At 40.4% G+C, this 23,310-nt stretch overlaps 1 protein-coding gene across 1 annotated transcript in view; it reads right to left on the bottom strand.

The window, feature by feature from the left end:
* Positions 1-23,310, bottom strand: part of SEMA3A (semaphorin 3A) — a 209,291-nt gene that overhangs the window by 109,583 nt on the left and 76,398 nt on the right. Inside the window, exon 4 of the mRNA XM_032801540.2 lies at positions 11,837-11,956. Within this exon, the coding sequence (XP_032657431.1) occupies positions 11,837-11,956 (120 nt within the window). The remainder of the gene's footprint in view (positions 1-11,836; positions 11,957-23,310) is intronic.

Genomic DNA, 23,310 nt, shown 5'->3' on the forward strand with positions numbered 1-23,310 from the left:
CTGAAGGTAACATTCTGATTATCTGACTCCTGTATAACATAAGCCATATAATTTTACCCAGTAATTCCTACATCAGACCCATAACTTCTTACTGGGTTAGAGCATATTTTTAGAATATACTTAAAACAGATAGAGATAGATGGACAGATGTGTAATACAGGATATATGGGACTAAAACAAACACTTTGAAGTTCTGGTCCTCTTCAACACCAAAGTTGACTTCCTTTATCTCTTTAGCAATACATTAATAAACTCCTCATAGTAAACCAATATATAAAGTCAGTTATATTGGAGATCATTATTTCTGATTTCTGATTGTAAAGCCAATTGCACACTCTTCATTTATTTTTATATAATTTTGTGCTCCCCCATAAAAAATAAACAAATCCCAAAAAATAAAAGAAACGCAACCCAAATCAAACTAAACAAAAAAATAACAATAACCCACAATGTCTGCCACTTCTGCACTCCACCCTTTAAATTGGATTACTTTGCTGCTGATGGGCATTGCAGCAGTGATCAAACATGCAGTATTACCTTGGCTCTTACGTTCACAGAAAAGTACTGTTTAAAGAAGGATGATGGAATTTAGCTTCCTGTCAGATTCCCTTATTCTTGAAATACCTGATTGTTAATCTAGCTGTGTCATCTTATGCCAGATAAAACCCTGATGCAGAGAGATGAAAGGGTCTATTTTGATAAAAAGCTTTTTCCTTTATCCTCTGTGAGGTATTTAACAACGTTAAACCTCACACAATGGTTATACTATATTTGTCCTTGCTAATACAGCTTCCTTTTGTTAGCAGCAATCTTCTCTTTATGTATATATGTTGCATGTATTGCTGAAAATTAGGTTTGGAGTTTCAGGCATTTAGATTTTTGCTTCTCCTCATTCTCCTTGTCAAAAAGAAGGATGGAAGGGTGCCAACTATTAATCACAGCATCACACTTTAGTGCTTTCTGCTTTTCAAACCATATTGTGAATTAATAGTAGACTTGTAGGGAGTAGAACATTCTACTCTCTTAGAGCTAGTGACAATATATGAATATTTTGTATACAACAAAGAATAAAGCAGAAACTCTAAAGGACCTGGAGGCTTTGTGCAGGCAAGAATTGCAGCTGGGAGGTATTATTTATACCATGAAACTGTGGAGATGACATCAGACCATCAATATCCAATATGCAGTCCCACCAGAATCCATAAGAAAAAAAGGTTGTGATCCAAGTAGTGAAAGAAGAGCTCAATTAAATATTGTTCAATTTGCCAATTGGTGGGAATACCTGTGGAAGTTAGTTCTGCTCACAAGAGTAACTCCACCTGCTCCCAGCAATAACTTCACAACACATCTTACAAAACTGGGTGACTTGGCAACAAAATGGCAGATGAAATTCAGTGTTGATCAATGCAAAGTAGTGTACAATGGACAGTATAATCCCAACTATACATATAAAATGATGGGGTCAAAATCAGCTGTTACCACTCAAGAAAGAGATCTTGGAGTCATTGTGGATAGTTCTCTGAAAACATCCATGCAATGTGCAGTGGAAGTCAAAAAAAACTAACAATGTTAGGAACAATTAGGAAAGGGATAGATAATAAGAAAGAAAATATCATAACGCCTCTATATAAACCCTTGGTACACCCACATCTTGAATACTGCTTGCCAATCTGGTTGCCCCCATCTCAAAAAAAGACATATTAGAATTGGCAAAAGGGACAGAGAAGAGCAACAAAAATTATTATGGTATGGAATAGCTTCCATATGCGTAGAAATTGAAAAGATCAGGATTTTTCAGTTTGAAAAAGAGATGACTAAGGGGGGATATGATAGAGGTCTATAAGATCTTGACTAGTTTGGAGAAAATGAATAAGGAAATATTATTTACGTCTTCACTTAACACTAGAACTAGAGGACACCCAATCAAATTAATAGGCAGCAGGTTTAAAACAAAAGAAAGGAAGTACTTCTTCACTCAATGCATAGTCAACCTATGGAACTCATTGCCAGGGGTTGTTGTGAAGGCCAGGGCCGGCTCCAGCATTTTTGCCACCCCAAGTGGCGAAAAAAAAAGAAGCCACAATTGGGGTAGCTCTACCGCCGCCGTTTCATTCTTCGGTGGCAATTGGCGGCAGGTCCTTCCCTCCAAGAGGGACTGAGGGATCCACTGCCGAATTGTCGCCGAAGACCCGAAAGTGCCACTCCTTTCCATTGGCCAGGACCGGCTCCACAGTTTTCGCCACCCCAAGCAGTGCACCAAATTGCCACCGCAGACAGCGGGGGCCGTCCCTATGCCCTTAGGGCGGCAGGCGCATTTCCACAACAACAGCAATTTGGCAGCAGCTTCTATGTTTAGCTGAAGCCACTGCGGAGAGCTAAATATAGAAGCTGCTGCAGAATTGCCCCCACCGCGGAAACGCACATGCCGCCCTAAAGGCACACGGACTGCCCCCGCCGGCGGCGGCAGCAATTCGGCATGCTGCTGGGGAGAAAACAATAGGGAATGACGCCCCTTGAAGATTGCCGCCCCAAGCACCAGCTTGGAATGCTGGTGCCTAGAGCAGGCCCTGCCGTTGGCTGCCCCAAGCACCTGCTTGCTGTGTGGGTGCCTGGAGCCGGCCCTGGTGAAGGCCAAAACTATAAGGGATTTCAAAAAAGAACTAGATAAGTTATTGGAGGATAGGTTCATTGAAGGGTATTAGCCAGGATGGTCAGAGATGCAGCCCCATGATCTGAGCTGTGACAGAAAATCAGGGAATAGGCAACAAGACCCCTGAAATGATGAATTGGCTCTCACAGGGCTTGATTCAATGCCCATTGAAGTCTATGGGAAGACTGCTGCTGACTTCACTGTGCTTCAGATCAGGCCCTTACTCCCCAAACCCAATAAAAGCACCAGTAATGTTTGCAGCTTTCTACATTTTACAACTTCATGGCTTAAATGTAGAACATCAGCCACAGCTGAAACCTGTTGTTTCATTGCCCCAAATGTTTAGAGCTTATTTGACAAGATGTTTGTACTGGGCTATCAAACATAATACAGGCACTTCCTTCAGCTGCAAAATTACATTTAAAATGTGATTCTTCTATCTTAGGTCAGTTCCTGTCAACCAGGTTTTGTGACATGGATTCTGACTATGAACAATACAGCCTTGATTCTGATCTACTCAGTTACGTACTATATAGCTTTCTATGGCTATTTTTCTGTATCCTATAGTCCTAAATCATATATTAATTTATTCCATCTATTTTAAAGTCATTTCCTCAGTTAAGTCAGGGAATGTACTATACTCCAGTATCCACCCTTTTCATTAAATTTGTTTCCCAACAGATGGTGGTTGCTTGTTTTATTTTTTTTCCATGTTCATATGGAGATCAAAGGGTTCAATCATTCTTGTCCATTGTAACTGGAGGTGTGTGGATGAAACTTTGCATATGTTTCATAAGTATGAAGCTGGGTTAATGTTTTCAATTATTTTCTCTAATAAGACAAGATGTGCTGAATGTTCTGGCTACTAGAAACATTATAGTCTCTGAATGAATGGAGATAAATCTCCCCTCAACATGAGCCCAGTGCCACAGTGTTAGTCTGTGAGCCAACTCTTTTTAAAATATGATCTCTATAGATCTGACTCTGAGAGGTCAATGAGACTTGAGGGCTCTCAGTACTTGGCAGGATTGCGCCCTACCTTTGAAATGAATCAGGAAGTGAGTTGTGTTACACCATATTATGTCAGGCTCTGTTTGTCTCATATGATGAGGTCACCATGCTGAGAGTGTATCTATTCATATCCGGGAAGTAAATAATTCTCCTAAACATCCTTTTACTGAAAGAAGAAATAATTAACATCCAAGTGCAAACAGTGGGAGTATTCCCGGCACTAGCAAGAAAAGATCATTAGAATTCATGCTCCTAAAAGCTATGGCAAAACTATCTGACACATCAAACATGAGGTGCTAGAAATTCATGCTGTTTCTGTGATAGTACAGAAGAAAAAGAGACTTGAGTCTCCTCTTTGTTACACTGGTGTAAATCAAAGAAAACTCCATTAAAGGCAGTTGCAACAATGTAAAATCAATGTAAGTGACAGACGAATCAGTCCCAGATTCTAAGAACTGCCTAAAGCTTGAGTACTTCAGTTACCAATGTGCTGCACCTATTCTCTGTGAAATGCCTTGGGATAGTTTTGAGCCATGGACTCAAACAAACATGGCATTACCTGCAATCTAAATGAAAATTCTGTCTACTACTCTCTGTGTGTGATCCACTCCATGAATTTGCTTTCATGGTAGTATCTCTCTTTCTTTCTTTTTCCCTCTCCAGTAGCATAAACAAAAGTTTTCCCACAGTTCTGAGGCTCATTTCTTTGAACCTAATGAATATGTCGACTGGCTTTAGTTTCCCATTCATGGAAGTCATTCAACTGTGGCATACTGTATACAGTTCTTCACTGTAATCAACAAGCATTTCTCAGCAACAAAGGGCTGAAAGTAATGTACATTTAAAGAAAAATTGTGTTCCTAGTTATGGTCATGAAATAGCGCTAGCACATAGATTCTACTCGTTAGAAGGCGAAGGATCCAAATTTGACACAGCCTAGAATCTTACCACACTAAACAAAGCCAAGCATTTGTGATCTTGATGGTTCCTGTTTGTGCGTGTGTGATATTTTTAGAAGGTAATATGCAGGATATCTGCCCACAAACCAAATAAAGTTTTATGTTTTTGCATCTCTCCGGTGATCAGTCTTTAAGGAGAGGAATTGAGTCCATAATGCCACCCAGAATTTTCCCCAGAGCACACGCCTATCAGTAAATATCTTAAAGGAGTTTTCAGTTAAAACAAAAGCTGCTAAGTATGACAGAACGTCATGCTGCGGAGCTACTTTAATTAAATCATTCCTTACAAATATATCTATAGGTGAGATGATTCTAAGGTTTAGCCTTTTTTTTCAAGAGGAAGCTTCAGAGTAGTACTGCAGCAATTTGGATATGTTTATCAAGTACCAAATAAAGGACAGTTGTTGAATAGCTGAATTGATCAGATTAGAAGTATAAAACAGGGATTCATTAGGGGCTTCTACAGTGCAACAAATAGCCCCTGCTGTTGTAAGCTACAAGGGCTTCCTCTGCTCATCATCATATGTTAGAACTTCTCCTATTATGATTTGCTAAGCAACTACTGATTCCATTAAATCAGGTTAAATTGCTAGACTGGAGAATAAAGACCCTGAAAAAAAGAAAAAAAAAAAAAACAATACGAAAGCCAAACTTCCTGTTTTGACTTCTGACTGTTCAAAACTTGATTTTGTTTTCTACATGTAAATACTCAATTTGTGAATTTCAAAGCCAAGCTCAGACATAATTACCCACCTACATTTCCGTCACTTTAGATATAGATTCCAAACTACCAATGTGTAATTATGAAATATACAAGGGCAGAACTGAATGTGCTAAATGATAGCTGAAGGCCTAAGATGCCCTCATTCCCTGGCAATGATTAAAGCTTGACCCCTTTGCTAAACACTTTTGTCCCAAAAAATATATTTGTACCACAATCAAATTTTAATATAATGGGCCAGATCTTCTGCTGGTATAAAATGGCATAGCTCCATTCTTTTTTCATATAACTTTACACCCTGTAGGTAGGAGACCAAATGGATCAATCTACTATAAAATATTATCACAAACATTTAGAGGTAAATTTTCAGGTGGCATAAGGACCTGCCTTGCTTTCTCAGCATGCCATACAATGAATTGTATCTACAAATCTAAGCAGCTGTGCTTGCAGCTACCTGACATATCACAAATTAGATAGCTAGAGTCACAAATGTCCTGATTTGTGTCCACAATTCAATTGTTGGTGTAAAATGTGAGTCCAAATCTTGCAAAAGCAAGAGACACTCTTAAAAAAGAAGTTCTATATGTATATGTACCGAGACCTGAAGGTGCCAGCCACTGCTGTTTAGACATCATCTATGATATACAGTGTAGACAAACTGCTGTCAGAGATAAACTATTGACACCACCTAAAATATCAAAATAAATGCACTAAGAACCCAACACAAAGAGGCTACTTAGGAAACGGACTTCAGTTGGAGTTTTCCTGAGTAAGGAAGTCAGGAATGAGCCTTGAAAAGTATCAGTAGAATTATCTTTTGTAATACTAAAGTAAATGCAGCTAAAAATAACACAAGCTCTGTAATACATCAGAAAAAGTGATTGAAACTTGAGCCTGATTCATATCTTTATATTTTTTAAGTGGGTTATGGTGTTTTTCAAAAAAATCTTGCATATGGGACTCAAATTACATATTTATGTTGACCTACTATTTCTGTAACTTTACAACAAGACAGAGCAATGTAACTAAAGGTACTCAATGGAAACAAAACATTGGACTCCTAGGAAATACATACTGATGTGAGATGATGCTTAAAAATGCACAGAGATTCCAACTACCCACCTTTTGCTTCATTATTAAAATAATTTTCAGGCTTTACCAAAGACAAGCTGTTCAGTTTGCAAATGTTTGCAATTACGAATCACCACATGGTAGATTGCCATGCTTATATTGTTCTGTGTGATGCCCATTCACCTGTTGTAAATGATTGCCTATGCTCATTGAAAGGCTTACTTTGCATACTTGTGCCTAACTGATATCAATAGTAGTTGTACACATAACCTGAAAAGAGAATAGGCCCTAAAATGCTTGCAATGTTTTGAGTATGTCAAGATTTATTCTTCTTAGAAGCTGAAGCCAAATCTGACTTCTGTGCAAAGCTGGACTTAATCAAATTTCTGCACGTGGGATAACATGGGATCATGTGAAATTCACCTAGCTGGCACAGAGTGCCAGCACAGCTGTTCCATGTATTCTAAGGACTACACTGGAATAAATAGTCCCCGTGTCTCTGCCACATCAGGTAGTCTTGTGAAATCACTGGCTAGATCTGGCCACCATCCTGACTCATATCATTTTCCCCACACATTTACACAGGGGGCTATTTCTACAGCTTTGCTTAACATAATATAAGAGGAATTGAGTTTCTCTGTGGCTAGGAGTCCCCCAGTGCAGAAGAACACTACTTATTCCTCCAACTTTTAAGCCTTTCCACATGCCACAGGATTCACCTTTGGAACATTCAAGGCGGAGATCACCTTGTACAATTCACTGCAGTAGCAAAGACAACCTTGACAAATGAAGAGAGTAGTCCAGGGGAGCAATGCCACTTTACATCAGCTGAGCATCTGGCCTCTTATGTTTTACTATCACAAGAGTAATGAGATAGTTCCTAGCGTTTAAATGGCATCACTATATTAAAAGTAATTGCTACAGTTTTTTAGTAAAATTACAGCTTCCTTTGCCAGTATCTCCTGGTAACCATAATTATGACTAGAACTCTAATATCATGGAGGTGCTTCAGATCCTATTCTTTTGCATTTGTTAATATAACTCTGTTTTTCCAATAATTGGAGAGCACTATGAATGTCATATAAACATACTTTTAATTGGACAGAAAGCAAGTTTGAAAGTTTACGCTCAGATGAGCCTTAATTTACAATTAAAAACATTGCTTGCTCAAATGTTTCACTTAAAAACCACAGGCCAGATCTTGAGCTGATACAAACTTGTGTAGCTCCATGGTCTTCAATGGAGCTATGCCATTTATGCCACATCTGCTCCCAGTGAAATCATTTTATTGCCCCATGCTTTGTATTATATGATGAAACATCGTGTTTGTTTTTCTACCAACAGTAACTCACATTTCTCAATCATTGTGTGCTCCTTGGAGTGTGTCTACACTGAGGTGTGACTGCAGCATGCGTAGGCATTCCTGAGCTAGCTTTGATCAGCTGCGAAAAATAGCAGAGAAGCTACAACAGCACAGTTGGAGGCCTGGGCTAGGTGCCCGGGACCCTGGGTGTATACTTGGATGGAGAGCTTGTCTTGCTGTGGCTTCACTGTGATATTGAGCAAGCTAGTATGATCAAAGGTAGCTTAGGTATGCCTACATGTGCTACAATCACTTCTGCCAATGCCATTAGACACTCTCCTTAGGAGCAAGGCCAGTGCAAGGAAGTTTCACGCCCTAGGCGAAACTTCCACCTTGTGCACTCCCCCAGCCCAGTGGCAGCTCCCCGCCACCCCCCTCCAGCCTGAGGTGCCCCCCCCATGGCAGCCCCCTCATGACCTGAGGCGCCCCCCACGGCAGCTCCCCCCAGGGAGCCGTGCGGCACCTCCCCACCCTAGCTCACCTCTGCTCCGCCTCCTTCCTGAGCATGCCGCCCCCGCTCTAATTCTCCTCCCAGGCTTGTGACGCCAAACAGCTGACTGGCGCCGCAAGCCTGAGAGGCGGGAGAAGTGGGGCAGCAACCCCATGCTCGGGGAGGAATGCTGTAAAAAAAAATTGGGGTCATCGCTTTTTGGCGCCCCCAAGTCTTGGTGCCCTAGGCAACTGCCTAGTTCGACTTAATGGTAGCACCGGCCCTGCTTAGGAAAGGAGTGGTCCTCCATTGCTGTGGGGAAAAAAATGATTTAAATGTATGCTAACAGGAGGTCCATTACTTGGAAAAATGCACTCTGGACTTCTTCTAATGTGATGTATTGTGAGGAGAAGGGGAACATAGTGGAAGGTATAATTTAACAACATTTTATGAGTTGTACCAAAAAACCAAAGGTTTTTTAAATGCACAGAAACCGGAAAAAGTAAATATGTTACAGGTGGTAGCATTATATAATTTCAGATGCAATAACTTAAAGTTTTATATATATCATAAATCTGAACTAAATGTAGAGCTCCTTTATCAAGTAAGGATGAGAAATGAACTGCAAAACAAAGTGATCCCAGATCTTTTAGGTTCATACTGTTAAAAATTACTGTTAATTGGATGAACGATCACAAGAGATTTGGGAGGAGACAATTAAGGATGCTGGGGATGGCTGGTGTAAATTAGCTTTTCTCTAATGAAGTCAATAATGCTTCACCTATTTATATCAGTTGTGGATCTGGTTCACTATTTTGTACCGCCTGTCTGAGTGTGCAAGAATTCGGGGAGGTGCAGGGAGACATCTCGCGCCTTCCATCACCAATGCAAGGACCAAGTAGAATTGTTTCCTGCATCTTCTGAGCACAGAACTGCTCCTGCTTGCACCCTGTGACGCACAAGCTACCCCAAAGAGGACAGTGAGAAGGTCAAGTCTTGCTCTCCCCCTCCACTGCAGCTAGCCAGACATGCACCCTGGGTGAGTGCCGCTCTGTGCCTCCCTGTACTTATGGTTTGTTCCTTCACAGCACTGTCTGACTCACGGTGATTTATAATAATAAGGGTAATACCACTAAGAGGTTGATCCTGCTCCCACTGGAGTCAATGGGAAATTTGCCATTTGTTTTAACGGGAGCAAGACAGCGGCCTAAGTTTCTCTCTAGTAACCTTTATAAAAGAGTTGTGGGGAGAATGTTGCCTCTTTGGGTCTCTCTTTTTATTGTCTCTGGCTCGAGTCTTGGCATTTTAAAGGGAGTCCTTTCAGAAATCAGTGTTATTTTTCTCTCTAAGTGCTTCAACTATTCCTTTCCAAATCTGGAACAGGTTTAAACAAGATGCTGCCTTTCCCAGGAAACTGGTATAACTCACAATGTATTTATTAGATTATGTATGTTTGAGGGTAGCATGTTCAGACTGATGAATTAAACTGTGAGAGTCAATGTCTTGCTTCTGAGGCAGCACAGCTACATGCCACTAGTACCGGAACAATTTGTGTGGTGAGGGTGTTGAGATCCATTGAACTAAACTGTAAATCCTGTATATAATGGAAACCACTTCAAGCCAGGGGGTGCATTAGTACCTCCAGTACCCCTAGTTTCAGCACTGATGCTACATGCTTCCCTTACTCTGACTGGATTGTGAGGTTACAGCCTGAGGGCGGTGTTCAGGCTCAGGAGGACCAAATGACAGCAAACTCAAGGATTTAGACCATCTTGGTAATTACAGTTCATCAGAAAGAAGCAAATGCAAATAAGTGGCTACAGTTCTAGGGACAAATTCATCCCAATGTCAAAGTCAGTGGTGTTACACCAAGGTTGGATCTGGTCCCTAGTCTCTGATCATCCTTTCCATAAATCCTTGATAAAGTGTGTGAGTTTTACTGTATGCTCATAAAACAGCCAAATGTAAAAGTAAATGACCTCATACTTGCCATCTCTTCACAGATAGCTACAATTGGCAGATAGCCAAGAATTGATTGACAGACATCTTACGGAACTAGAGTTAATTAATATGTCCACCAATTCCCAAATGGATCTCAGGAAGCAAAGAATCTGCTTAATGCAGTAAGCAATGGCATACTGTGTGTGGTCAAGAGACAATCACTAATTGCCAAGACTACAAGCCTTAAAGAGCCCAAAATCCTTCCACTGAGCACTCCCTTCACCTCTCCCAAAACCTTATGCTTGGAACACTAAGAAGGATGCATGTTTTGAATATTAAAAGACATTTTTGTAGGCAAAAATCACTCCCAGACTGCTAAGTCATCACTCAAAGAATCTATTATTTTTTCTATAGGAAGCAGAATCCAATTTTTAAATGATGGAGGGTCATTCATTTAAACAAAGATGTCTTTATTTTCCTGGCAATCTACAATCCTGAATGTCAACTCCATGAGGTGACTCTAATAATTTTGCTTCAGTGATCAGAGCAAGTCAATGAAACACAACTATGGATTCTCCCCCGACCCCCCAGAAACAACAGCACCTCCCCCCTCATTTAATTGTCCATAAATTAAACAAGTGAAGGCTGAGAACACATCAAGAGAATTTATTCTATGAATTGAAAGGATCCAGAAAGCAATAGCCACATAAGCCACATACAGAACAAAAGCAAAGTGGCTTCACTTATATTATAGACTTATGTTAATATTATAATAAAAGTTTAACCTTTTAGGAAAGAACAAAGCAGAAAATGGATCAAATCTAAGACACCACCTGCATCCCCCAAGGCCTCAGCTATGTAAACAACACAGCTCCATTGATTTTAGTGGAGCAACACTGATTTACACCAGTGGGGATCTAGTCCAGCAGTTTTATATTTAGTTAAAAAGAGGAATGAGCTCTTCTGAGTCTATTTCATGTTTTCTGCAACACAGAGCACAATATGGGCATTCAACAAATAAATAGCAAAAGCAAGGAGAAGGATAGCGGGGGCGAGGGTAAGAAAAAGAAAACCAGGCCTCATTTGAGCCAGCAAAACTGTCAGTGTGTCAGGACAAATTGGAGAGCTGAGAAATATGCTTGTGTGGCATTGTGTCTTAATTCCCAGATGGGAGAAAGCTGCTGCAGTGTCAGACTCTACTGACTAGGAAGAGACCTGGAGGACAAAGCTGGCACTAGAACAAAGGTGTTGATAATATTGTATCCTCAGATAGCTGATATCTATCAAAACTAAAAAAGGAAGCACATTTGATTTTATAAACCAGAAAAAGCGGGTGTGGTTTTATTTGTTTAATTTTGCAGGGCAGGTAATAAACATAAGAACGGCCATACTAGGTCAGACAAAAGGTCCATCTAGCCCAGTATCCTGTCTTCTGACAACGGCCAATGCCAGGTGCCCCAGAGAGAATGAACAGAAAAAGTAATCATAAATCATCCCCTGTCGCCCATTCCCAGCTTCTGGTTTAATACTGTGTAAATCAGAACACACTGGAATCAGAAGTTGGACCTATGCACTGCAGAAATTAGTAATGATCCATTTTGGCTGGAAGAGGTCATGGCTAAACATCAATAAAGGTGGGGGTTTTTGGTTTTTTTTTTTTTAAAGAAAAAGAATTAAAAAGTCTTGTTACCTCAGGATGTCGTCCGATTTCAATATAGGTGCAAACTGGATGAAAAGCCCCAGTTCCGCAGGCATACAAGTGAGTCTGGTTGTAAGCTTTAAGCACTTTGATGAAATTAGCACATTCTTTCTGTGAAGGAAAGAAAACACATATGCAAAGTGAATCCTAGCAGGGAGCATGGCTAAAGGACTAGAGTTACCAACTTTCTAATTGTACAAAACTGAACACCCTTGCACCGCACCCTACCCTGCTCCTTCCCCCTAAGCCATGCCCCTCCCCTGCCCCTTCTTCAAGGCCTTGCCCTTCCATTCATCACTCATTCCATCCCCCCTTACTGGGCTAGGGCAGAGGGCTGTGGTTTGGGTGGGGGTGAGGGCTCCAGCTGGGGATGCGGGCTTTGGGTGGGGCCAGAAATGAGGGGTTTGGGGTGTGGAAGGGTGCTCAGGGCTGGGGAAGAGGGTCGGGGTGCGGGGAGGGGGGGGTGAGGGCTTTGGCTGGAGGTGCGGGCTCTGGGCTTGGGCTAAGAATGAGGGGTTTCAGGTGCAGAGGGGGTTCTGGGATGGGGCTGAGGAGTTTGGAGTGCAGGAGGGGGCTCAGGGCTGGGGCAGGGGGTTGGGATGTGGGAGGGGGCTTGGGGTGCAGGTTCTGGGAGGGAGTTTTAGTGCAGGAGGGGACTCAGGGCTGGGGCAGAGGGTTGGGGTGCGGGAAGGGGTGAAGGGTGCGGGCTCTGATCAGGCAGGACTTACCTCAGGCAGCTCCTGGAAGCTGTGGCATGTCCCGCTGGCTCCTAGGCTCAGGGGCAGCCAGGTGGCTCCACATGCGGCCGCTGCCTACAGGCACCACCCACACAGCTCCCATTAGCCACGGTTCCTGGCCAATGGGAGCTGTGGAGCTGCCGCTTGGTGCTGGGGCAGTACGTTGAACCCCCTGGCTGCCCCTGCACCTAGGGGCCGGACATGCTGGCTGCTTCCAGAAGCTGCATGGAGCCAAGGCAGGTAAGGATCCTGCCTTAGCCCCACTACGCCACTGACCGGACTTTTAAAAGCCTATTAAAATCTTCAGGATTTCTTTCAATAGTCACCAGAAAATCAATGCCGATTCTGGTAGACTGCAGGCCAGTCCAGTAGGGTTGGCAACCCTATAATGGATGCTCCAGTGCGTCAGGCATGTTTGGCAGAATGAACGGATTTTACAGTTATGGTCCTTTCATGGTGTTTGTAAGGCTTATTTATTATTGGACATTTCATTTCATTTTGAGTTAGGGCCTACACTACCTAGCTAAAAGAATACATAGAGACAATTTCCCTTCTTTCTGTTTGAGGTAGTCTCTGCCTTTGTGATGTAGGTTATTTATCCGCCCACAAATCAAATCTCATGTATAGAAACATGGCTGCCCAGAATAAAATAATTAAGAGAAATGTCTTCTTGTATTTAATTAACTAATGATTTGAAAAAAAGATGCGCAGATGGGATGAACTGATACAAAATAGATCACTGATATAACATTTAAAATAATAATATGCATAGTAGCTGTAATTCATAACCACCTCAACTCTACTATAGTCACTTAGGCCTTGATTCTGCAAAGACTTATGCACATGCTTAACTTTACTCACTGCAAAGTCAGTTGGACTACTCACAGTACAGAAAGTTAAGCATGTTCACAAGTCTTTGCAGGACTCAGACCTGAAATTATATACTTTAAGTAAATAACAAACTGTAAACAATTCCATTTATCTTTAATAAAAATAAGTATAGTAATAATCACTTATAAAATTCTTCACCTGTTTTGCTAGTGATGTCTTATGCTATTAAAAAGGAAACCAATTTTAAAATCTAATTTGCTCATCAATATGTACATGGTATCTATTCATTTACTTTTTTGCATTTCCTTCAGTTCGAGCCATGAAAATGAGTATGTCACTGTCACTTTCTGATATCTTGTGCTCTGACATCGTGCTGCAAAGCCTGGATTGCAAACACTGCAGAGAAACGTTTAAATACAAAACAAAATAAAAACTTTTTTTCACTGAATGTTAATTTTTACAAAATTAATGGAAATATTTGTATTGCTATTTGGTTGTATACAACTTTTGAACAAGATCTAGAATTTGGGACCTAAATTAACAGTTTTTCCTCCTAAGTAGTGTTCTTAAAATCTAATTTACCTTTATTTGTGGAATAAAAATTGCAATCAACAGCAAACAATACAATATCAGAGTGGAAACAAATGAGTAACAGTGAAATTCTATTGCCCCACCACTGGGAACAGGTAGAGATTATGGTCTTAGTCCTGCAAATTGATTCATGAGATATTGCCGCATGGAGACCCATTAATTTTCATGAGACTCCATGCAGGTGCAGTCTCCACTCATATGGATAGCTTGTAGGATCAGGAAATAGTGGCCCAATGCTTAAATCACTGCCTATCTAGAATTCCCATTGACTTCAGTGGATTGCAGCCTCAGTCCCTGTGACTTGTTCATGACGAGAGAACGAAAGAGACTCTCAAGCACAAACCATGGCTCTGTGAGGGCAGGTGAGACTACTACCCCTAGGACTGCTATAGGCCACCACACAGGCAAGCTATAAAAAATTCAACAGAGATAGAACAGTAATGCCACTCTGATGTATTATAATGTAAGATACACATGACATTGATCTTCAGATTTTTTTTTGGCTTATGGATATTTGCATAAAATATACTGACATTATATTAAAAAGAATATCCCAGGAGACACACATGCAGAGTCTTACAACATTCTTGGCTCCAGTGCTGACCAGACAAATACACAAGTTATCCTTCCAACTGAGATGGAAGAGAAAACACGGAGGTAGTTAAGACAATCCAGCAGGAAATTGAAAGAACTGGAGATGTATGTTTTGCAAGTGTTCTCTCTTAATTTTTTTTCAGTTTGACCTCTCTTAATAAAAACACAAAGACATTATAGACAGATATACAAACACAAACACACACACACAGACATATATTGTTTTACCTAGACACACAGATGCCACAGTGATAGGGGTTAAATGATTAAATATAATAAATGATTGTAGTTTCATTAGAGGTAGTATATTGTTCCTCAATTCTCTCAATTTTTATTTTTAATGTTGCATAAAAGAAAGAAGGGAAAATCTCTCTTGAAAGTGCCTGAGTACTGACATAGCATAAAGCCAACACATGCAATATTAGAGATGAGCAAAAGCTGAAACTATCTATTTAAGATCTTTCATATTTGGGGGTTTGGCTAAACGGATTGAGCTATGAAGTATGCCTGATTTGGCTGTGTAAAATCTGTAACTGACTGATGAGATTTTGCTCACTTGCAAACATCCTAGACCAAATTCAACTCCATTGTAACATCACTCAGCATCACAGAGGACTGGGCTTGTAATAATTTAAAACAAGTTTTCAAGTTTTTTAAGAAAAGTCAGGTAAACACAGTACACAATACGTTAGGAGCTAAGGGCAGACAAACATTCAGTTTAGCAATTTTCATGGTATATGGGCTGATCCCCATATGGTGTAAATCAGTGCAACTATATTGAAATCAATGTAGCTACATTGATTTATACCAGCTGAGTATCTGGCCCATATGTACTCACATGTTAAACAAGAACAGGCAAATACTGCTTATCTGCTTATCTCCAGTATAGAGTGAGAAGGTATGAAATTGCTAAATGCATTGAGGGATAGATCCAAAGCCCAATAAATCTGGAGTCAGATTCTGCTCTCATTTACATAGGTGGAAATCAGGAAAAATTCCATTGACTTCAGCGCCGTTACTCCAAATTAAACCAATGGAAATGAGAGCAGAATTGAACTCTTTCTATGTCATTATATGCCATAGTGGGCCCTCAGTTAATCTGGATTTATAGCAGTGTAACTTCATTAATGTCAATATAGGTACTTCAGATTTACACAACCATAACTGAAAGCAGAACATAGCTTCCTCTCTCCAACTTTTAATTCTTTCTTGAACCCCCGTGGAACAGATTTTAACCATAGATGTCTGAGAAATACAAGAGCTAATTAAACACTAGGAGGGAGATACTTAGAGCTATAAACCTTTGACTATAATAAATATATTGATATAACAGTTAAAGTTTCTAGTCTAGGTAAAATAGCTAATATACCTTCTCTGTGTTTTACAGCTGCATAAAGTATCCTTTAAAATCTATAAGAGTAAATTCTCATACACCTCCCTAACAGATTAGGTTTCTTTATACATTTTACACACTGTAAAAAAATAAATAAAAGAGGGTATTAGACCACAATAAATGACATAAAAATAAAGGTACGATTCTGATTTAAGCCCTCATCTAGTGAATAAGTTCATAGTGATGTTTCCTGCTCTGTCACCAGGTCAATCCTGCTTGCACTTAAGACAATGGCAAGATGCTCCTTCATTTCTTAAACTGTTGTGGTGTTTAAATGTTGCTTGTAATTATTAGAACTGGGAGCACTGGTTGTTGGGAGTCTGAAAGGACAGAAACAGGAAGAAGGGGGAGGAGCTGAGGAGGCAGAGTGAGAGTTACAGAGGGTGCAGCAGCAGCTTGGTAAAGAGGTTTCCACTTTAAAAATAAAGTTATCTTGAAGTTTGTTAGTACCTTGCCTGGTTGATACAACAACTGTACACTCTTTAAGGTTCTTTTTGTTCCACGTTTGTACACTGCTTAGCACAAATGGGGTCCTGGTCCATCATTGGAACTCCTAGATGCTACTGGGATAACAACGATGATTATAACAATTAAGAAATAATAATAATTCTAATGGGAGTGGACTCAGGCTCTGCACTGCTGCAATGCAATGCAATGCAATGTATAGCAGTTGTGAGTCACCAGTATTACCTGTGCGTTATGGAGTGAACCTTTTGACTTCTCCTACCTTTGTGGGCTTCGGGGAAAGAAGAATCTGTAATGTAACAGTCTGCATAACTTCATATGAATTCCTGCAAGCTCAACATGTCAACACATGTTGACACCAAGGAATCTACTACAATAAGGGAAGGCATGGTGTATATTGGTTAGATCAGTGTTCAGGGTACTGGGTTTAGGACTAGTCTACACTACTGTGGAGCCGCGTTGCTATAGCGTGTCTGGAGCAGACATGCTATGCCTATGGGAGAACGCTCTCCCATTAGCATAATTATTCCACTTCAATGAGAGGAGGAAGCTATGTCGGCAGAAGAGCATCTCCTGATGACTTAGTGCCGGTGTGGACATCGCTTTAAGTTGATGTAACTTATGTCATTCAGGGGCGTGGCTTTTTCACACCTCTGAGTGACGTAACTTACATCACTTAAGCGGTAGTGTAGACAAGCTCTCAGACTGTTAGTTCAAACTGCTGGGTTCTGCCACTGGTTTGCTATATGTGACTTAGGACAACCCACTTAACCTCTCTGTGTCTATCAAACAGGGATGACAATAATTATCTATCTCACAGATACCGTAAAGCTTAATTAATTAATGTTTATAAGACAAATGCAGAGTCTTAGATGAAAGTTTCCATCCAAGTACAAAGGCCCAGAGCCTTAAAGGTACTTACCTTTGAGGTTCTGGGCCAAAGTATATGGTTGTCAGTCTAGTCAGGACTTAAAGGCTCCACCAGTTTTATTAGAGTTCTACTTTCCTATCCCTTCCTAATGAGGCTGGTATGCTGGCATTCACATACCTCTCACTGTGAAATCTGGCACATAACCCTTCTTGAAATTGGTGACTGTGTGTCAATTTCACTACAAAGAATCCATCCCGCCCTCCTGGCGCCAGGCCTGGAATGAGTTAGTCTGTCTCAAACTGGGCTTGTCCCACTTGGCAGCAGGACATATTGTCATGCCCTCAGGCCAGCAGGATACTGGTAATGTGAAGGACAATGCCAGCACAGTGGAGTATTTAAGTACACGAGCTCAAAGTGTAAGACACTGGAAGCAAAACAAAGACCAAACAAGAAATATAGTATGTCAGTTAAATATAGAAGATGGGAGAATATATCTACAGGAGCGGCAGGAACAGAATGAACAGGAAGTAACCAACAGCCAGAAACTTTAATGAGCAAATTGTCAGGGAATTGTAAATGCTGCATGTGCATTACTTTTAGCCTCATTGTTCATTTGTGATGGGTTTTGACTTACATTATTTTGACTATGTTCATATTTTTTTAATTATGGACATTTTTGCATCAGGGAACTTTCAATATTGTTCATTTTCAAGAGCAATAATGGAAAAAGCCCATTTAACATTTTGTTGCTTTGGAACTGGGTATCACAAACTTCTGCATGTGTGTGAGAGCAAGGTAGATCCGTTCAAATTATTTTGAATCTACTACTACTACGTAGCATGTTTCAGTCTACTAGTGCGTTACTGACATTAATTTATATTAGCATCACAAAACCCTTGTGAGGCAAGAAAGCATCATTATCTTATATTAAATGTGGGGAACACTGGAATTGCCACACTGAATCAGACTTCTAGATCAGTCTCCTGCCCCTGAAAATGGCCACTATCAGATACTTGACAGGAAGGGTCCAGGAAAAAACTGCACAAGGCATTTATGGAATAATAGGCCCAAAGGGGAAGTTTCTTCTTAGTCTGCATCACACTGGAGGATGGTTTAGCCCCTCAGGCATGAGAGTTTATATTGACATGAGGCACAAAGCCACAGAGTGATTCAGTGTATTAGATCTCTGGCGTTCTTGGCTCCCACTTTTGTGCTCATGCCCCATATTTTTCATCATGGGCCCGATCCTGCTCCCACTAAAATCCATGGAAATTAAGCTGCTACATACACTGGCTCCAAGACCCTCAGCTGCTGTATATTGCTGTAGATCATTGAAGTCAAAGTAGCTATGACAATTCCATCAGCTGAGGATCTGTCCCAGAGTAAGATAAGGGACAGTGACACCCCCCCTTGCAGACAAATACTGTAGCTCAGCTGCAGATCTTCATTATAATGTGAGAAGGCCTTAAATTGTCAAATGTGTTAAGGGCCAGATTCACAGCCTGGTAGGCTCAATACACCTTGTTACAGTCCCTAATTTGTCACTCCTTCTCCATGCAAATATGCATGCATACTTTAAAAAGAGCAAAGCAACTACCCTGAAAAGGAGATAAAGTGTTAATTAACTGTTCCACCTGAGGATCAATATGTCTGTCTCACTAACAAAACATTTACATTTATTTTAAGAGGTTTCCAATATTTGTGTATCAAATGGATAGAAGGGACTGTGCAGAGAGAGATTAGCCTAAAAAATAAATTACAAAGAAAATGTCTGCAAGCAAAAGCATAGGAGCCAAATGCAGAATGATTGAAAAACAAACACTACAGATATGTAACACTGATTAGGCTGTGTTATGCAGACTTTTCCCGGACAGTTACAAAAATAAAGTCCATCCATCTGTCAAAACATCTGCTCTGTGTATGAAAATTAAAACAGAATTTAGGTATTTTTCCACTAGTTTCTCGTAACTGTCTTTCCTTCAGAAGCTTGGAGCTTGCATGCTTACATCTGAATTAACAGAGTAATGCTTTTTAATGGCATTTTAACTGAAAACCTAAAATGTAAATCTCTATTATTCTAACCAATTTCTAGACTTTTTCTCCTTATTCTAAAGTGTAAAAAGGTTCATAATTGATTCCGATATTACAGTGAGTGGGAATATTAGAAATATAAAGTTAGGCAATCTTGCAGGACCAGATCTTCATCTGATGTAAATATGCTCTGAGGTTGCAGTCTTTCTGCTTTTATAAAAATATGCTAATGAGCTAATATAATGTAACTGGAATATGCTTCATGCAAAAGGTCTTTTGTAAAGTATGATTACAAAGCTTGTAATCTACAGAGTGTGATCCTATTTGTATAAATGTACCACTCGTGTATCTGAAACTAGAAATATGAAATATAACTCTGAGGGCCTATTGTAATTATGCAAAGAGTGGGCCATTAATGGTGGTTTGGAATCTTGATGACTCCATTAACCAGTCTGCACATGGCTGTTTTACCTGTAAGTCTTCCTGTATACCTGTGTGCTGGCAAGTGGATAATGAAGTCTTGCAGTGACATGTGATCATGTCACCTGAACTGAAAATCAATTTTAACCTGGTGTCTTTCCATTGAGAATGAGGGGGTGGGAACCCAGAGAGGGACAAAGGATTCCCACCTTATGCAAAAGATATTTAAAGGGATGGAACAGAACAAAGTGAGAGGAGACATCATGAAGAATCTTCTAGCTACTACCTGAGCTGGAACAAGAGCTGTACCAGAGGAAAGAATTGTGCCCAGGCCTGGAAGGTGTCCAGTCTGAGGAAAAAACTTACTAAAGCATCGCTGAGGGTGAGATTATATGTATTCAGTTTGATTAGACATAGATTTGTGCATTTTATTTTATTTTGCTTGATGACTTACTTTGTTCTGTCTGTTACTATTTGGAACCACTTAAATCCTACTTTCTGTATTTAATAACATCACTTTTTACTTATTAATTGACCCAAAGTATGTATTAATACCTGGGAGAGCAAACAGCCGTGCATATCTCTCTACCAGTGTTATAGAGGGCGAACAATTTATGTTTTTCCTGCACAAGCTTTATACAGGGTAAAACGGATTTATTTGGGTTTTAGACCCCATTGGGAGCTGGGCATCTGAGTGTTAAAGACAAGAACACTTCTGTAAGCTGCTTTCAGGTAAACCTGCAGTTTTGGGGCAAGTAATTCAGACCCTGGGTCTTTGTTGGAGCAGACGGGAGTGTCTGGCTCAGCAAGACAGGGTGCTGAGGCCCCAAGCTGGCAGGGAAGGCGGGGGTAGAAGTAGTCTTGGCACATCAGGTGGCAGCTCCCAGGGGGTTTCTGTGATCCAACCCGTCACATATGCATCTCCATTAACTCCAACAGATTTATACCAATTTACTCCAGATGAGCACTGAAAGAACCTCACTCTATTCCAGCTCTCCACAATTACAATATCGGGAGTTTTGTCCAAAGTGAATGTGCAAGAGGCTTTAAAGGTATCATCTCACAGCTGGAAAAACAAAACAAATTCATCATGTGTTTCAAATCAAATTGGGTGGACATTTTCTATATATATAAACCTGTAGGTTTCATCTTCACAGTTAGTGAATATGTTTACTTTCCCTCCCTTCTACTTAATTAGTTGATTTCTGGAATAGCAGGGTCAGGGATATCCATAAAGAATAAATAATCCCTAATATTATTACTGTCATTCAATTTATTCCACTGTTGAAAGACGTTCTCTAGTAATCTTGGAGTTTATTTTGTTCTTTCTTATACCAGAGCGTTACTGCCAGCTGTGATCAGTTCAATCTTAACAGGGTGGGTATCCCTTTCAGAGTGCAATAGTATTATCTGAAGAAAAAGGTTGCTTAAATGTCATGAAATAAAAGCATGCAGTGGTGTGTAGCTGTGTTGATCCCAGGATGTTAGAGAGAGTAGGTGGGTGAGGTAATATCTTGTTTTGACCAATTTCTGTTGGTGAGAGAGACAAGCTTGTAGCTCAACAGCTTCTCTCTCTGACCAATGGAAGTTGGTTCAATAAAAGATATTACCTCACCCACGTTGTCTCTCTACTGAAATAAATATTATTTCCTAATAGTTGGTGACACACTCACAACCAATTCAGCCCTTAGTTTAAGCTATGCTGACGTTCCATAGGAGAAACTGAAGATGAAACTTAGCCTCTGACCCTGCAAATATTTTGGAACTTAAGTAACTCTATGTATGTGAGTAGTCCCATTGAGCACTTCATGATGGTGAAATGCACTCTACGTGCTATAATGGCACTATCTGCATGTGTGCAATTGTTTGTAGGATCTTTGTTCTCATTCCTGTTCATGTGTAATAATATCGTTTAAGAACTATAGTCCTTGTGTTTTGCATTTCCATTATGGCAGTGCCTATTAAGCCCAGTCTAAGAGCAGGGTCCATTGTACTAGGTAAGTAACACAGATAACAACCTCAGCTACACTGTAATGTTCTGTTTTATTGTAATGCTGTTGTTCAGTTATTATTGTAAATATTACCTAGGTACTAAGGGGGAAATTCACTTAGTACAAGACCCTCCACACTATTTAAGACCCACTAAAGGGCTGTGCAAAGAGAAAATAGGAGGAACAGCTATACAGGGGCATCTGTACACTGCAATAGGATCTTCACTAAGGCCCTGCATAGGCTGGTGCAGAATTCCATAATGGGAAAAGCACCCCCTGCAACTACCATGGAGGGATAAACCTAGAATAGCAACTGTAGTCACTCCCATTGGCTCTGTGTAGGAGGAATGGATTTTCACCGCCCTTATGTATTCCACCCATATTAATCAGGCTCTATGCAGAGGAAGGGATTTCACCATCAAGAGGAGTGTGCTTACTACTGTATTTATATGTGGGCATAAATAAATGATATAACTGGTTCATATCATAAATCTATGTCCTTCACTTTAATAGTTTTAGTGATAGCTATACTTTCGAATGCTGGTCTTGGTCTCTACTCTTTGAAAAAGCAGCTGGAATCTGAAATGTAATCAATAATCATTACATAGTCTTCTGATAAGAATGACTTGAAACTTTCAGACTATGTCAGGAACAGCATTACTCATATGCAGGATGGGCAGAACAGGAAGTGCAAAAGCAGCAGTGATAATCACAAAATTGGATTCCTCTCTGCTGTTGAGAGGGGACCTGAGAACTTTCAGAATGAAGCTGTTGATGGGGAGTAGACGTTGATAAGACTTTTTTTGGGAGCCGGACACATCCCACTTTAGTCCCAGTTATCTTCCTGATTAAGTGTTTAATGATTAGAGTCTAATCTACCTGATTTCTTGACATGACAGAGTGCGTGAGAATTTTGAAAATACACAATAAAGACGTGTCCTAGGATGTGTCCTCTGAATTTTCTTTATCCATTATACACAATTGATAAAAGAAAAGGAAGCCAATTTATAAAGCAGATTAGAAAAATCAACCACTGGAAAAAACAAATATATCTTAACGCTTTCAAGCCTCAAAGGGATATGTTGTTTTTAGCAAATAGTTTTATTGAAAGCACACTTGTGCACCATATTCCTACTGAGGCTTCATTTGGTCTCAGCCTTGTGGCAGTAGGAGAGAAATAAAAGACCTCATACCTTCCTTCTCCTCTGGGCAGCAAGTGGGCACAATGAGGGTATGTCTACACTACGGGATTATTCCGATTTTACAGAAACCATTTTTTAAAAACAGATTGTATAAAGTCGAGTGCATGCCGACACACTAAGCACATTAATTCGGCGGTGTGCGTCCGTGTACCAAGGCTAGCGTCGATTTCCGGAGCATTGCACTGTGGGTAGCTATCCCATAGTTCCCGCAGTCTCCCCCACCCATTGGAATTCTGGGTTGAGATCCAAATGCATGATGGGGCCAAAACAGTGTCGCGGGTGATTCTGGGTAAATGTTGTCACTCAATCCTTCCTCTGTGAAGGCAGGCAATCATTTCT

Source organism: Chelonoidis abingdonii, chromosome 1 (assembly GCF_003597395.2).
Source record: "Chelonoidis abingdonii isolate Lonesome George chromosome 1, CheloAbing_2.0, whole genome shotgun sequence".
In the NCBI taxonomy this organism is placed as follows: Eukaryota; Metazoa; Chordata; order Testudines; family Testudinidae; genus Chelonoidis; species Chelonoidis abingdonii.